The 17,800-nt window shown below is 35.2% G+C and overlaps 2 protein-coding genes across 2 annotated transcripts in view; both read left to right on the top strand.

The window, feature by feature from the left end:
* Positions 1–287: 287 nt before the first annotated feature.
* On the top strand, positions 288–6,552 carry LOC114526203. Its single transcript, XM_028547720.1, has 4 exons — positions 288–464; positions 2,373–2,573; positions 2,718–2,938; positions 5,913–6,552. Exons 2-4 carry the CDS (start codon positions 2,477–2,479, stop codon positions 6,549–6,551), a joined length of 957 nt encoding a protein of 318 aa, XP_028403521.1. The 5' UTR covers positions 288–464; positions 2,373–2,476; the 3' UTR covers position 6,552.
* Positions 6,553–11,900: 5,348 nt separating this feature from the next.
* LOC114526201 overlaps positions 11,901–17,800 on the top strand; it is an 86,788-nt gene continuing 80,888 nt past the window's right edge. The window contains exon 1 of the mRNA XM_028547717.1: positions 11,901–11,962. The gene's annotated coding sequence lies outside the window, so the exon portion shown is untranslated. The remainder of the gene's footprint in view (positions 11,963–17,800) is intronic.

Here is a 17,800-nt window from a genome sequence, read left to right as displayed (position 1 = left end):
AAGTATATACTTTATATTTAAATTTGTTCGTGCTTACTCAAACACTTATAAGCTTAATTAGTTTATTTGTTCAAGCTGACGTCTATACATAAAAATTTATACATAACTGAATTTACGTTCGTTTAACGCCTTCGGTGAATGTTAATAACTAGTTATAGCTGCGTCATTTGTTATAAATTTAAATTTATTCGTGCTTACTCAAACAGTTTTAAGCCTAATTAGTTTATTTGTTCAAGCTGACGTCTATACTTCAGCGACGAACTGCGTCATACTTATAGCTACGTCTTTTGTTATGTATTTAAATTTGTTCGTGCTGCTCAAACAGCTATAAGCTGAATTGGTTCATTTGTTCAAGCTGACTTCTATACTACAGCGTGCTACTTATAGCTTCACGTGCATCTTTTGTTATGTATACCGTCTTGGAGATATTTTATTGAACAGATCAGTTCATGACACTTTTGGGGGTAAGTTGTAGTTTTAAAAATTTCGTATCATTTCCCATTTTTTATATGGCTCTTTTTTGCGGTAAGATTTTGCCGTAAAATTCTGAGGTTTTTTGGTGCATATTATATAGTTTCGCTTTAGACAGAACTTCATTTCAATTTGAAAAACATCTGATAGCATATGGCAGTTATTATGTTAACTTTCGCGACTAGTGCAATCCAATAGCTGTGAAGAAATATAGTATTTGTTTCCTGCTGATGATTATTGCCTTGGTTCTGGTACCCGCAATATTATCAAGAAATGAAAATTTGGTTTGTTTCAAACAACAACGTTGTTTCTCACTGTTTGTCAGACAAACAGAGAATAATACCTGGATGCTGAATATATAAAATTTATTTTATGTGATGAATGAATTTTCATTTGTCCCAACAAAATCATTACGCACATATACATGTACAATAACAGAGGAGTGTTATTTCCAGTGCTAGCATATTTATGCAGCCCAAATTTGTGCATGCACTGTACCATTTGACAGCGTTTATAGCGCTTGAAGATTTTGTACTGTTTTATTGATGTTTGTGAAGATTCATGCAAACGTTGAAATTTTAATAGTCATTTTAAGTTTGAAGGGTCCAAAAAAATTGAAGCAGTTTTTCAAATTTAAGTCGTCTGCTTCACTATTTATGAAATACAGCTTCATTAAATTTATTCACGATCGATTTCTAATTGTCTTGTTTGTCAAAAAAATTTCAGACTTGCGTTACAAAGTCCGAAAGAGAAGCTTTAAACGATGTTACAGCAACTTTTTACTGTATAAAAATTGTGCAAACGGTCGGAAAAAATATCGTGAAGTCGGTTTTTAATGTCTCAAAGATATTAGCTACCACACACCTAAAGTGACAAGCAGCTGCATGTGAGCCTGAATAGTTGGTTGAAGCCAATAACTGTATAACCGCGTTTACTGCATGCAGGCTGCGGTTTTGTATAACATCATTGAGAAATTTTATTTAACAGATCGTAATCACGAAATTGGCAAGTCGTTTTGAATATTTCTGTTTCAGTAGCTATTTTGTAACGTTCATGCATAATAAAAGAAGAAGTTATGTCAAAAGTCGTGTCATTTTATGTAGAACAAACTGCATTAAGTTTGAGAAAAGGAGTTGTGTGATGGTATAATATATCAGTCTTTGCATGTTATAGCTTTATCAAATAAATGCAATTCGAAAGACTTAATGGCCTTGTGTAAGAGTAGTATTCCAAAAAAACATCTCACGGTGGATGAAGCAATGAAAATTTAGGTTTGTTTTGGCGCAAATCTATAGTCCATGTAAAAAGACAGCTAGCAATTCTGAGAATAGGCAAAAATAAAATACGTTTTAAATATCTCAGAAAGATGATTACCATCCACTTTAAGAGACGGTGATGAGCAGCTGTGCATGAGCTGAAGTAGTATGTTTGTTTAAGCCCCGTTAAGATTGTGCTGTATATTGGGGGGGGGGGGATTGTGCTAAAAATTCAGAGGGAGAAGCAGTTGGGTTAATATATTTTCGGTTTAAAAAAAACTTCTGATCATCACAATTGACAAAGAGCTGATAGCATAGATCAGTATACACGTTAGCTTCCTCGACAAATGATGCAATTTAAACGACCCAATGGCCTCCCTGAATAACTATATCATTTCACGGATGTCCGAATATACGAAATTTATTTCCAGTGCATGTATTTGCAGCTTATGCAACGGAAATTTGCGTTATGCTGCAGCATTTGACGTTTATACTGCTTGGCGATTTTGTACTATTTTAAGATTTTATAGGCAGTAAGGTTCCAAAAAATTTAATTGAAAAAATACCCTACTTATGAGTGTAAGTACATGTCAAGGCTGTGGCAACAAAATTTAACTTGCAAAATTTTCATCAAATTAAATACAGCGAACATCATTATCCTCGATCAATTCTATTCGACTCCTTTTCTGGCATCTCTGGTAAAAAGTTTCAGACTGCGTTACAAAGTCGGACAAAAGACGATTTAAACGATGCTTGTAACAGGAACCTTGATCTTGCTGTTCCTTGACATTGGAAGTATTTCTGCAAACCATTGTTCCCCGACGAATTACGACACGATCATAAGAGGTGGGTCGTCTTTGCACGTTTGTTCAGAAAAAGTTATGTCGTTAAACACCTTTCGATACTTCATATTAATTATAAAACATACAAATTAAGTTGAAAATTGGACATTTTTCATTCTTTTTAACGAATTTTGATGATTTTATTTAGGAGGTCCCTCGTTGCCTTCGTATGAAATAATATCAAGACACAATATTACATCTTCAGACGTCATGTTAGGATGTCACACTCACTGCCAAGACAAAGAAGAATGTGTTGGATTCAACTACAGAACAACAAAAAATTTTGAAAACTGCCAACTGACCTACGTTACTAAAAAGAAAGAAGAAACAAAAACGGGAGATTGGATACTGATGCAAGATGTTGAAGCGGTAGGATTGACAATTTATATTTTTTAATTTCTAATTTGGACGCTGTATAATATCAGTTATTTATTATTTAATTCCATAAACAAAACAAAGTGAATCAATAGTCTGTTACGCAATAGTCTATGAGCATTGGAATTCCAATAATTACAGCATTACTTATCTGCACGGTATCACGGTATAGTCCTAATTAAGCATGAAAGTAAATATAAAATATATCAAATAATTAATTAAGTATTATATATATATATATATATATATATATATATATATATATATATATATATATATATATTAATAAGAAATTGTTGAAAAAAAGGGGCTGTGGCAAGTCAAATTTACCGTACTTAAAAGTTATTTAACAGGTATTAAAGATAGGAATTAAGGTCACTAAGGACCTAAGAAGCAAGTCGTTAAATTTAAAACGAGAAAAACTGGGATTCTAGACGGTTATTCACCAACATGCCTAAAATGTTTGTCCTAATAAGATTACCCAGACCATTATACCATTGTTGCAAAACCATGCAAAGAGTGTCGCTAATGCTAATCAAACTATCGTTAATGAAAATTAAAATACGTGATATAAGAGACAACGGTTGAAGGTCACTGGGAAGATGGATTATAGAGAAAAATTGGATTAATGTGTATAACAATGCCTCTTCTGAAAAAAAACTTTATTATGTTCATGAGAGAACTTCATCCTGCTTTTGACACTTTCCTGCCGACTATAACATTCAAGAAGCATCCTACAGATAAGCCATGCATAACAAAGAAAACTAAAAGTTTGATCTATAAACGCCAAATTGCCTTTATTAAACATGGGAAATAAAAATGGCTAAAAACCGAAACTATAAGAACAGAGTTACTAATTTGGAATTTACTAATTCCAGCGAGTGTTGGAAAGAAATTAAAGTCTCTCTGCAAAGGAAGTTCAGCAAAAATGGCACCATAGATATAAGGATTCTAAAGCGCTGGCAAAAAAAATAAATTATATGCTTAAGTTGATCTGACAGATAGTTTTGAACCACTATAAACCTAAATTATATTTTAACAATAGTCACCTATTGTTAACCCCATTCCCAAAGTAAACCGCCCGAAAGATTTGGAAAATGACCTTAGCCGGCAAAGGTTTCAATCTGACAAAACTAACCTCACAGCTGGAAGGCAAGATTGATTAAAGACAATATGCCCGGAAAGCATACGCCACTTGCTGTACTTATTACAAGCTATTTTCGAGACGATAGACAGTGTAAATGCAGCTGCCAGAATATTTTTATGCCGATTTTTCAAAAGGGTATGATCTAATAAACTCATGGCCAGAAATTGCGGACATGGAATATGCAGATTGCCGTAGCAAATTTGCATATCTGTTCAAATATTATTCGTTTGCAGAACTATAAATTATATTGCGCATTCTTAAATTTTGCAAAATTTAAGAAAATCATTGCATCTTTGCTATTTGCCCTGGTTGTTTCTTGTAACTCGTGTCATATTGAAGATCCTGAGGTAATATTTTGCTGGCAAAGGTTTATGTCGGCTCTGCATTTTTATTTTATTTCTACGCTATTACGGTTTTCGTTTTATATGGTATTCAACGTTATAAATGACCAAAACTTTGTTTTGAAAATGCAGGACGAATATTGATAAAACATTTTGAAATACTATATAAAAATATTAAGATTAACTTGCTCTGCAACGAGCAATTAAGGCAAATTATAATCGACCTACCTAAAGGTGTATTTTTAGCGTTTAGTACTGTGCACATTACAGTTTACTATAAACTCACGAAGCTTTATTTTGACACCGTATGCAAATTTAGGCGGAAGTAGAATGTTAAATATGTCCGAATTTTCTGGCCATGACGTTACACTACTGCGTGAGTTGGATAACAACCAGCTGTAAGGATTAAATGTTGTTTATCCGATTGGAAAACTTTAAAAGGAGGAACTCTGAGGGAAGAGACTTGGTCCTGGGAGTAACCCTATTCGCCATTAAAGTTCGTAGATGACACCTCAGCTTTGGAGATAATACGAAGAAATTCTATTAGTATCTTAAAGCACGCGGTAATGCATGGATATTCATCATTTTGCTAGGAGTCAACTCGGGGAAATATAAGGAAATATTTATTAACTTTATATAGGATCATAATAATTATGGGAATAAATAAATTGAACGAGTGATAAGCTATAAACTGTTGGGAGTTTATTTAGATGACGACTTAAAATAGAATAACCACGTTGACTATATATATCTCTAAAAAAGCATGAAAATACTCTATTCAATCCGAGTTTTAAGTAAAGCTATAGCGTTGCTCGATCCTTCAAGTATTGTAACGGTATACCTATCTACCATTCGAGATCGACGAATGATGGAATATGCCCTCCCGTGTGGCAATCTATTTAAAAGACTCGTCTGCTATGCTAGAGCCCATGATTATCTTCCCATATGCTGAATCATATCCAGAAGCGCTACAGCTAGCTGGAATTGAAAAACAATCTGACAAAAGAACTACAGATTGCGAAAAACTAGCAAATCACCCTTTACATCGATTATTGCCGAAGATAAAAAACAGGACTGCACCAATGTGCTAGGTAATAGAAGTGAAAAAGCGCGAATGTACCAAAGCATTTATTTTTGTAGAAGAAAAACAGCGGAGAACTTTTTTATCTTTAAACACTACTGATTATTAAACATTATGATTAATAACCTATATATTCTTTCGAGATATAATTGTAAGAAGAATAACTCACTAACCATTTCGATCAATTTTAATATCAATCAATTATCTATATTTATTATTTATATTATTTATATTAATTATGTACAATAAGGAATTAAATTATATATTAATAGGAATTATTGTTAGACCTCCCTTTTAATGTTGTAGCCAGCTCAGCCATTAATGTTGTCGCTGAATTTAAAACTAATAAATATACTAAGAATCCACAGAAATAATGAACAGGACTAACTATGTGTTTAGGAACTGCGTGTTTGGAAGCTTGTGGCTCGTTTTTCAAACAACGATGGAAAAAATTGGATGAAAGATGCCAATTACTGGTTTGACAAAACGTCACCTAACGGAAGTACAACGGATCCTTCCATGAACGAGGACATGATATCCAAAGCTTTTTGGCTTTCAGCTGCGAATAACATAAAAATTACACGAAGTGATGATCCAACACATACAGCATTATTACAAACAACCAACAATTGTCTCAACGGAAAAACATTTCGTCAGTTTATCACTTCTTTTGGAAACTTTCGTAATGGAACTGTCTGGTCGAACGACAAATGTCTGGGTAGTTGTGCGATCAAATATGGCGGGTTATATCAGAGCACGACTGGATTTGGGATGCATAGTTGCAACGGTAATATTCAAAGCAGTAACTATATCGGGTTTTGGTGTAATTGGGATGCTGGTGATGGTGCAGTGATGATGATTGGTGGAGGTGGAAGTGGTTGCAGTAGAGCAGATCATGGGATTGGAATAACGGAAGAGAATCACCCAAAGTTCGGTGGGAGCGACACTTACGCAGATTTTGGCTATGAGACAAAAGAAGCTAGGTATATCGAAAGCGACCTTCAAAGATCATACGCTTTAAATTTGTGGGTCCGTTAAAGTTATATAATGCATTTTTAATTTACAAAATCATTTTTCGTTGCTTAATAAAAATTCAGAGTTGTATAATTGAAATCAATGAATTGAACTAGGAGATGTTATAACACTGCATAGAAACTCGTCATTAAAGCTATATCGAGCAGATCACTGTTTTTTATATTATTTTAATTATGATTAAACGCTATAATTTTATTTGTTATTAATGTTTATTAGTTAGCGAAAAGTAAATTTGAACTGATTCCTCCAAGTGTGAAATTCCAATCAAGTTTTCAATGGCGAATATAGCAAATACCTCATGCCAGATCTAATTTAAAGATAATTTAAGGTTCGTTCCAACATAACCACGAGCAACGTGGTAGCAGCGTCTTTAAACTACTTCCGATCAAATGTGGTATAACACTTGCCTAAAATAGACAGAAACACTTCTCGACGTTTTAACCCAATTGTCTTTCGTCAGCAGAGTTAGACATGTAATAATAATCTGCGACTTCGTACATTATCATAGAGAACTCTGGGACATGCCTGAAGATAACCTAGGGCACTAAATAATTTTCTCCAATTTTTGGTTGGCACTGTGCGCCCTATAGACCTATGTCGTCCCATGCAGTGTCAATCAGAGAGACGTATTTTACAATACCAAATCGGATAATTGCTAATTTGTTTCTATCTGTATGTCGGTGAACAAATATATTTCTATGTTACATCACATTAACCATACATCAAATTTGTGTTCCTTATCAAAAGCCTTGCCAATTTCCGCTGCGGTGTCCATTTACCAATATACACCCAAGGAGCTGCGTCTGAAGTTTTTTCAATCATTAATATAGAAATTAATATGATATAAATGATAATTATTAAGACATGTGTTTTGGAATGTCAAAGGGATATGGGTTCTGTTTCTGTACTGTCTTGAAAGGAAACTTATCGATGGCACCAGTGCATCAAAACCCTGTTACTGGAGATTGTGTTGACCAAGATTTGGACCTGGGCAGTTGTTTTGTCACTGCGCATGCGTGGTGCCAGATAGCAACAAAATGAAATAACGCCACTCCAAAAAGCGAGGCCCATAAATAAAAGTAAATGCCTTTAAAGCTTACAATAAGCAATCGGAGCAAAATAAATAACGCAAGCTCTTATGAATCAAAGCGTGATGCCCAATAAGGTACCCCTGCGATGCAACCAGATAAAGCTTCTCCCAAGAAAATTGTAGGGTGATGGGGACATCTAGAAATTGAAAACTTGAAGTAAAGGCAGAGCCGCCCAGTGGGGAGGGGTCAAAGGGAACGTTTTCCACGGGACCAAGGGTTGCAAGGGCCCACGAAACGCTAGAAGAATAAAAATTAAGCTGTTGTTGGAAGTATATAGTCCCCTTTCAGAAAACATTTTTAGGTTATTTATAGTTCAGGTAAGCTGAAATCTCACCTCCAAAACGCAAGAAATCGCACTTTGCTACACTCTAAAACTTTAAAATTTTCTTTAGGGATTATACCCTTAAACCCCCCTCATCCTGCGTCTTCCCCAAAATTCACCTTTCCTACACCTCTCAATGCTCTGGTCATGGATTATCGCGCTACAGCAGTAAAAAAGCAGTGCAAAAGACTTTTACAAAATTATTGGTCTAAATTTTCCTTTTGCCGCGGACAACGCTTCAGAAATATGTCTTGATTCAAATGTTGAATATCGGCTGCCTGCGAGTTCAAAAGCTCTGGCATTAGCGAGAATCTCAAATAAGGTAACCTTGAATCGAAAATATTTCAAAAAATTATACAGAAAAGACCACCCGGCATCCTGGTAATTGGTATTACCGAAACCTACCGAAACAACCCCTTTCATTATCCTTTCAACTCTCATTACGCCACTTTTATGTTTGCAACACAGAAAATTCCGGTTTGTCTTAAGTCCAATGAACTGTACACGCAGTGCCCTGTCATCAATTTACTCAAACTCACACAAATACAACCCCATTTGGCCAACACCCTCTAGTAAAACAATTCATGAATTAAGGTTATTTTCGAAGTACGACCTCCCTTCGCGCGATTAAAGTCTATTTGGGACGCGAATATTGTTTTTAATCATTTGAGAAAGCAACTATTGGTTCACGAACTGACATTAAAAGCATCTCAGTTCAAGTAAAATTTCACCTCCTAACCCTGGACAACTTGACAATATCAACGTATCTTAGAAATAAAATAACAATGACTGTCACTCGTACTTTTGACTAGTTTGTGAATAATACACTGAGCCATACATTTTTTAAGGTGCTTTAATTTTAGGCTCTTTCTTAAGTCCTGGGTCCCTTCAGATTGTGGGCCAGGGGCAAAATGACCCCCTCCCCTCGCTTCTATGCGGCCCTGTCCGGTCACCATAAGAACTTCTTATGTTTGAAGCTCATTTAACTGAACCATTCCTGTGCATTACATTGATGGTGCATTATAACACACATCAAATAAAGCGCGGACATGCGCCCGATGCCTTTCAGCGGTTGGTCACAGTTAATAGAATTCGTATTCAAAATGGCCATGTCATACAGCTTAAACTTTGTCAAACAACATCAATTAGGAGACCTAAACTGGAAATTTTAAAATATTTAGACTTTAGTGGAAGCCAACGGGAGGTCGAGGAATATCAACCAGAGGTCGGCACACATAGAGTGTACTCTTGAAAACGGCAACGGTACGTTTCTCAAGTTTGTATCTCTATACATCAATCTCATATGGATCCATGTAAAAATATAAGTATTTATCGCTCAAATATGATAAAAATATAGGATTTTTTAAGCACAGCTAATACAAGTGTAAATTTTGCTCTGTAAAACGGCATTTTCTTCATGCCGCCAAACATTTGTTAAATCAACTTCTCAGTGATGTCGCCAGGTTATAAACATAACAAAAATATGTAATGTTTAAAATATGTAAATGTGTTCACTCCTCAATACCACAATATACTAGGAGAAATATTTCGCGTGCGTAGTGGCTTCAGTCCATCAATTCTGCCATTTCAATCGAAGAATTCATGGATACATTTACGAGGGGTAACTCTGCCCAGAGAATTCGAAATTTCACATTGCAAAACGTTAAATTAATAAGATATCCGTGTGCAACGATAACGAACTTTTAATTTTTTTGTTGCATAATTGGTATATCTATAATGAATTCAATAGCGACAACCATTTTACTGCCATCACCAAAGCCTTTCAGAATATAATGTCGGTATATAATCTCTCTATATAACTTTAAAATAATAACGAACTCTATATATCACTGCAAAATTACTATACATTCATACTACGAGAAACAGATTCAATTGGAAGTGAAATTATATGTTAACCCTCCTTAAAACGTTTCCGTATAAAACCTGCAGCAATCATGTTGTATAGAATTAGAACATATCCGTTTAATATTGTTAAGTAACTCTTTCAGTCGTTATATTATACATCCATAAGCTTCATCTTATTATTAATAAGCACCCTTTCGTATTGACGGACAAAAGTTCAGTCAACGTGGATCAATTAACTCCGTGTGTCAATGTGATGACTAAATTAATCACTCGTCGACGGTGATTGTTTTAATAAAGAGATTAGAAGAGTTTTAAATTTCTGTCTGCAATGACGCAAATATAGAATTTTAAGAGACATTATTCAAAAGCATCGCACTGGTCACTTTCACTTAGTTTTTGCTTCGAATCTTTGGTGGTTTTTTTGTCATTTTTATTCTGCTAATAGAAGTGGAGGTAAGTTTGATTTTGCTAACCTAGACATCAAACCAAAGCTTTGCTTTCTTATCATATAAGTCAGATGTCACTAATATTAGACGATCGACATCGTCTGGCTGTTTTTACGACGAAAATTTACTCTCATAATAACACACTGTCGAACGTAATTATGGGAAATCATTGGCTGACGACGGCCATCTCTGATGATTCTAGTATTTTATTTCTCAGGCTAAAGGTTTCAGCATTGATAAACTTGCATGTTTATGACTAAAACATAATTATCTAGATTCACTGCAAAATGTATTAAATTTTACTCTCGTTCGCAGAAAGTATCTATGACAAACATAACTCTTGATTTCTAATTCTTTCTCAATAGAAATACAATTTGGCCACCTAAATTCCCGTCTTGAAGAGGAGAATACCAAAGCATTGTTTACGAAACTGAAGCGAGGTCAAGTAGTTTGACTTTTAGTATTTCGCCGCGCGATGGAATTTTCATTTAGTTTTCATACTAGGTTTGATTCAGTCGTAATTGTCGTGAACAAATCATTTTAAGCGAAATACTGTTGAGGAAAATTTGTCTATATATTATCATTTCTCTGTATGAAAATTGTAATTGTTGACTGCACTGCAGCATTCCAATACATCAACCATCTTGAAATGTTGACGACAACTTCGATTATAGCTAAATGAAAACAAGCCTTGAGAGTCAGTGTCATTGAAATATGAGAAAAATGAGAACTGCCTACTTAAATTCGATTGACCACCTTGAATTACAATTTTACAGATGGTGTGAGTTAAAAAAGTGTAATACTAATATATAGGAAATTAACTCTCATATAGTTTAAAAATACAAGAAGCGCGACCAGGGTTCAACATATTAATAAACTTGAGACATTCTTTGTCTGACAGTCTGAATTGAACAAATTGATAGACCTACGGTTTATAATTACATGGAGTTACGTCTTTGACTGCGATTAACAATCACAAAAGCATATAAGCCCAAAACTCTGGCTGTAACAAAATCAGTGAATTAACTCTATATATTGCTTTTTAAAAAGAAAATCAGATTCTGATTTTCAACTCAATCTGATTGAGCTGATGTTCTTGTAGACTTTTCCCAATATTATTTGCATTGTTAGTAACTGCAGTAGGTTAAATAAACGTTTAGGAAATTTTAATACAGCAGAAAATTCGTTTTTCCAAATAGCTTTCACTGATCCTCTCATATTTGGATCAAAACTCTTAGAAACATAAAATATATAGCCATTAGGGTAGGATAAATGCAATTTAGAATCGCTAAGCGATTTCTTCGAAAGTTTTGCATAACAAAAGCAAATATAAACTTTTTGATATAGGGTTATTTTTTGGTCACACATGTAATATTGCTGTTTCTTCAAGCTTCATATTTTCCATCTAACAAAATAGAATAACATTGTGAGGTGCGTGACCAGAGAATCACCATATATCATTAAATTCATCTGAACTAAAAATGTTGGAATTGCGTTAGATGGTAAGTTGGTAACTGGTCATTTTTGATATAGCATGAATATTACGTAACAGTTTGAAATCAGGAGAGTTAGCACATCATCAAGCTAAAGTATTTCACATGATGCTTATATGCAATAACTTCTTTTCAGATGCTTAAATTTCCGATTGTCACTGCAGCACTGGTCTTGCTTTCTTTGTTCAACGCAAAGGTATTTTTTGTGTTTAATTATAAAAGCCTAAATCAAAACGAAAAGAAAGTACAGAATTTTAATTTAGCGACCTAAGACTTATTGGGAAAGAGCTAATGGGGATAACTCGATATAAAAGTAAATGATTGTTGAATTATCGTGTACCACATCAAAGAATACTCTAATATTTCAGAAGTTGGCGTCACTGTGTTTAACCGTTAACGAAGGCACTGTAAATATCTCAAAACTACATTGTAACAACAAGAATAAAATTATACCATAGTTTTTTTTATTTCAAAGGCCGGCAATTTTTTACAGATGTTGATAGTCCGAAAAAATCATGATCCAGGTAATTGTTCAAAATCGAATCATGGCGAACTCATATTGGTAAAAGATAGAGAGAAAAAAGACACCATATTAGTTTGTACTGAAGATGATGAAGTCTTTAGTTGGAAAACGACTGACAGTAAGTAAAGAAAACTGCAAAATATAAACCGTTACTGTTTTGACCGAGTGTCAATTTATTGAGATGCAAAATACTTTATTTTTTACCCGTGATAAAATTTTCGAATTTCAAAATGTCTTAGACTCCAAACCGCCAGGGGAATTTTTTAATCCTGGTTACGACTGCCTGGATATTTTAAACAAGAACCCAAAATCGAAAGATGGATATTATTGGGTGAATTTCAATGCAGGAAAACCAAAAAAGGTAACTCAGCTAAACTTTTCGTGTTCGACGTCATAGGTTGACAAACAAAAGGCAGATCTGACGCCCTTCGCCCATGCAAACCTTGTATGCATGAACTTATAGCTACACTGATTAAAACGATTCACTAACAAACTTCTATCAGGTACCTCCATTTGTTTCCAAGTACTATAGTATATTACCTACATATATCCTTTCCAATCCAGGTCTACTGTGACATGACAACAGATGGTGGTGGGTATATATTGTTTGGTTACATAAATGGCACTGTAACATGGGGCGTCCCATCAAATAATGAAACTGTTGAACCATTTGGTGATCCACACTGGTCCAGTGAGTTTGGCGATGTTTCTGTTTTGGATTTCAGAATTGAAGTTGCTTCAAATGATGATATGGAAAAGACGAAGGCTCACTGGTAATTAGTTTATTCGAAAGCGTGGAGCAGAGAAAATACTGTGTTTTGTTTGAACGTAGCTTCATTATACATATTTTTCAGAATAATAGTCTCCAAAATGGTGACTAGGCATCGGAATAAAATATCGACAATATACAGGGTGTATCAAAAAAATGTCCCAAATGTAAAATTTCCGTTTTGCAGGATATTTTGTAGAATTTGGCGAATTTTTGTTTTCCTAGAAATAGTTAAGACTTATCTGGTATACCTAGGCCAAGTTTGGTTTTTCATTAACAAAATTATGTTACCGGGGAGGGTGGTTCCTTTCCACTGCCTTCACACTCACTGCCAAGACAAAGAAGAATGTGTTGGATTCAACTACAGAACAACAAAAAATTTTGAAAACTGCCAACTGACCTACGTTAGAAATAGAGGTCATATTACTCTGGGTGAAGTAGCTTAAAATAATGAAAGAGAGTCTTTCATTTATGCCCGGAGGGATGAAGAGTGCCAAGACTGTGGATGAGTCGCATTTCTTATCATTTACTGCTATCGTTAGTGCCGGAGCGAAGGCTCTAGTTTTCATGTCCGTGACACAATGATTACCAGAGGCAAAGTTTCTGGCAACAGGCTTGGTGTTATCGTTGATGTTGACCGACCTACGGTCTTCACCAAACCTTACCCTTAAAGATCTTCCAGTTTCGCCGATATATAGTAAACCACATGTTGCATGCATGAGGTGAAATAAATGAGGTTGGAGGAGAGGCATGTGAAATGGTGCATGATAAAAAACTGTGAATTGGGATCCGAAATAACAGAGCCGGAATCGGTAAAGGAGCATGTTTTATGGCCAATGCCAATGTAAAACATGCTCTTTTACCTAAATTACTAACTACCTGAATAACTAAGAAAAGTTTGGAATGAATCGACTGCCGTATTGCGTTAGGCTATTTCGATCACACCTTTAGGAAACGAGCAGTCAATTCTTTTTTTCATGAAATTTCAAAATACAGAAAAAATATATACAAAATTAGCGTTATTCTCACTCTGCAATATTGGAGATAAAGGCGCGATCGAGGTTTTTTTTAATTACTTTTTAATATACAATCTTCGTGCACGGGCCTAAATCTACTCACGCGACTGATAAAAATCAATCACTTAGTTTCTTGTTGCCTCGTGACAGATCATTAGAATCATAGTTTATTCGCAAATGAAAATAATGGTTTATTTAAGAGTTAGAGACTGTAGTGAGTGTTTTGTTGACAAATGAACGCACGCGCTGACGACACAATAAACGAGAAATTTCAATATTACACGATCGCGCGCGAGGCCATAGGCTGAGTGCAATATTGAAATTTCTCGTTCCTTGTATGGTCAGCAAGTGCATTTATTTGTAAACAAAACACGAACATAAAGTCTTTAACACTTTTATTATACAATCTAAGTTCATTGATTGCTGCATTGAAGATCCAAGCTTCGTTGCAGGCTGTCATTTTTCAATAAACCACGATTTTAATGGGTTATTGCGAATAGATTATAATTCCCATGATCGGCATGTCGCTATAGGCAACAAGAAATTAGTATACAATCTTCGTGCATTGGCCTAAATCTACTCACGCGATTGGTCAAAATAAATCACGTGGTTTCTTGTTGCCTGGCCACAGATCATGGGAATCATAATTTATTCGCAATAACCATGAATATCGTAGTTTAATCGCAATAATAACCCATGAAAACCAAAAAACGACAGCCTGCTAGCGAAGCTTAGATCTTCAATGCAGCAATCAATGAACTCAGATTGTATATTAAAAGTGTTAGAGACTTTATGTTCGTGTTTTGTTTACAAATATAAACGCACTTGCTGACCATGCAATATTGAAATTTGTTGTTCATTGAATGGTCAACGCGTGCTTTTTTTGTGAACAAAACACTCACTACAGTTTTTAATCCTTACGGAAATGCTTTCCAGTGAAACTGCAAACTCAATTGTCATTTATGGTACACGGTATTTCAGTGTTGTGCATGTTATGGACCACGTGGTGGAAGAGATGTGTATTGTCTCAAAGAATGTGAGGCAACAAATGGTGGTACAATAACAAAACATGCATCAGCTTGGTTCTGGGTCAGATCAAATCCTCCTCTTAAAGTTTGGGAAAAATGTATGGAATACAAAAGTGAAGAAGAAAATGGTGACAGTGCCTGGTATAAACTAGAGGGAGAGAGAAATATTCCTGTCAAGGTAAGGAAAAATGGCAAAGTTATAAAATGTGACTTATTTGGAACAAATTTAAAATAAAAATTTGAAACTAGTCACACTTCTTTCTCTTTAGGGAAGATGCGGAAGAAGTGCACCATTGATTAATGATGGGGTAAGTTTATCTGAGGCATTTATAACTGGAGGGCGAAGGACGCCTAACCTCTGCCTCTGCCATTGAGAGAATTGGCCTCGTAATGAACATCCTTCTAAGTGTAAATAATAGCCAAGTGACTGCATGTGTTTAATGGCAGAAGAAAGTAACAATAATCTCTCAAAAAAGAGATCGAGAGAACAGGCACCAGAATTTTCAAGGAAATACATAGCGATGACGCATTAGTTCTCAGTCTTCTCTTTATTTAAGTATTAGATCTGAATCAGCCGTGTTCTCAATACCCTAATTTAATTGATTGCTCGTGTGATTCAGCATCCTTTGAATAAATCGTGATTGTATCGAACCAACTTTTGCGGTGGAATTGGGAATAAGTCAACGTTGGAAAACATAAGGCCATGAACATTTTGTAAAATTAATTTAAAAACAGCTTCATCTTATTTGCTGCTCAGCAAATACCTAGCAGATCGAAGATTTTTCTGGACGAAAAAGATCGTCATAAAACAGCTTCTCTTCGACACAACACTTGAGAAATGTACAATTGCGGCGCCAAAGCTTCATTATTAGCATATTCAGTCTGGCAGTTCTTCGAAATTGGCATGATGCCTGATCCTTCAAAATATGAAACTGCAACACACATTAATAGCCCAATTAAGTGGGATAGTAAGGTTTGTTGCAGTTTCATATTAAGATATTTAGGATTATGCCACGAAGGCTTTCATGCACTCGCTTTATCATACCTGAGGTAATCGAACATACGCTTTAAATTTATATTTCTACTTATTCAATTAGACTACAAAATCTTGAAACGTTCCCTTTAACAGTGTCTCTGTTTGTCCTCATGCTCCCGCCTGTACTCTTGTTATCTACAATGACCTGTCAAACACTTCAATACTAATACTTTCTACTAACCATACTGCTGTCCTCATAGGTCGTACTTAAATAATTGATTCTTCTCTGAGCAGCATGATGTAATTTTTCAGGCGGTTGTCGTGGAAAACTTGCAGGACATTCCGGCAGTCACTGGATTGTTGGCCTATCGGATGGATAATGAAACTTTAAATGTCAGAAAAAACGAAACATGGAAAGCTCTTGCTGAAGAGGAGAAGGTTCGTAAAGGAAATTTCAATTAATGAAGTTTTCTCTTCTTTTAAAATGCTTAGTTTCCTTCGCGGGGCTGCATTCCTTGGGTCCGATCCAATACTAAAGCTAATGCTCGTTTTTCCGTATTGCAGAAAGAACTCATCATTTAATTTTCATATCTCATATTCTGTAAATTAATTATTTCATGCACAGATTAAAATAAGTGTTCATGTTCTTAAGTAAGATCATTCACAAATGAAAATAAGTGTTAAACTGGCATGTTGTCAAAGTTGAGTCATTATATTCCTAGATCACCCACACTCTGTCGGAGATTTACGAGCAATTAACAACAGTGAAAAAAAGCGTCCAGAAACTAGAAAATAGTAAGTTTTAGATTACGAAATTACTTACGCCTCTACTCCGTAGGAGCTCACTCACACTCACTCTCAATGACTGAACGCTCTTTCACAATGAGTGCAACTCATTACTCACACTCCGACATCCCAGGTGCCCCCCAAAATGATACTCCTGTTGATTGATAATTACTTTTTAACCAGTAAAGCCATTGCATTGAAATATATTTCATTAAGGCCAGCGCACACTAGAGCTATGTTCTTAGCAAAAAGTCATTCGTAGCCATTGGTTTAAGCCAGTTGCTCTGGTGTGCGGGCGACTTTAATTTTCCGGCGACCTTGGTCATTCGTGTCAATGTTCATCAGTCATATCAAGATGAATTACAAAGTAACTCGGGGAATTTTAAAAAAACTTGGAAAACAAATAATAAATTGTTAAATAAATCCCGTAAGGATAGCAAGATACATAAGTTAAAAAATGAGGCAGGTGTGACAATAAATCCCACTGACATACCGAATTCATTCAATCAGTATTTTACGGACTTGTGTGAACAATAAAATTGAACGATATAGCTACCTTACACGGATAGAACTCCAGAAAGTTATCTTGTGGCGTGTGACCGCTCAAATAGCCCACTATCTTGCTTTAAAGAGATCTCGGAATTGGAAACCTTAATATTGCTACAAAATTTAATTGCCTCGAAGGCATAACATTGCAGCCAAATTCTTAAAAATTCCTGCCCCCGTTATTGCTTCACTGCATGCAATCAATTCAATCAATTTAATCAATCAATTCGCATCGGCTTATTTCCATGTGATTGGAAAATATCAAGAGTTACACCAATGTATAAAGCTGGGGAAAAAATTTGTACTGATACACAACCAGATCTATGATTACTTGATGTCTTCAAATTTGTTAACTAGTTCTCAGCACAGATTTAGACCATGCCATTCTAC

The sequence above is a fragment of the Dendronephthya gigantea genome, unplaced genomic scaffold, assembly GCF_004324835.1.
Source record: "Dendronephthya gigantea isolate DGI-Jeju-01 unplaced genomic scaffold, DenGig_1.0 000037F, whole genome shotgun sequence".
Lineage (NCBI taxonomy): Eukaryota > Metazoa > Cnidaria > Anthozoa > Malacalcyonacea > Nephtheidae > Dendronephthya > Dendronephthya gigantea.
The sequence above is the reverse complement of the archived record's forward strand: the minus strand, read 5'-3'. Positions and strand labels throughout refer to the sequence as shown.

Coding starts and splice junctions, on each gene's coding strand:
- LOC114526203 (XM_028547720.1), top strand. CDS start 2,477: ATGCTTGTAACAGGAACCTTGATCTTGCTGTTCCTTGACATTGGAAGT. Junction 2,574..2,717: donor TTACGACACGATCATAAGAG/GTGGGTCGTCTT, acceptor GATTTTATTTAG/GAGGTCCCTCGTTGCCTTCG. Junction 2,939..5,912: donor TGATGCAAGATGTTGAAGCG/GTAGGATTGACA, acceptor CTATGTGTTTAG/GAACTGCGTGTTTGGAAGCT.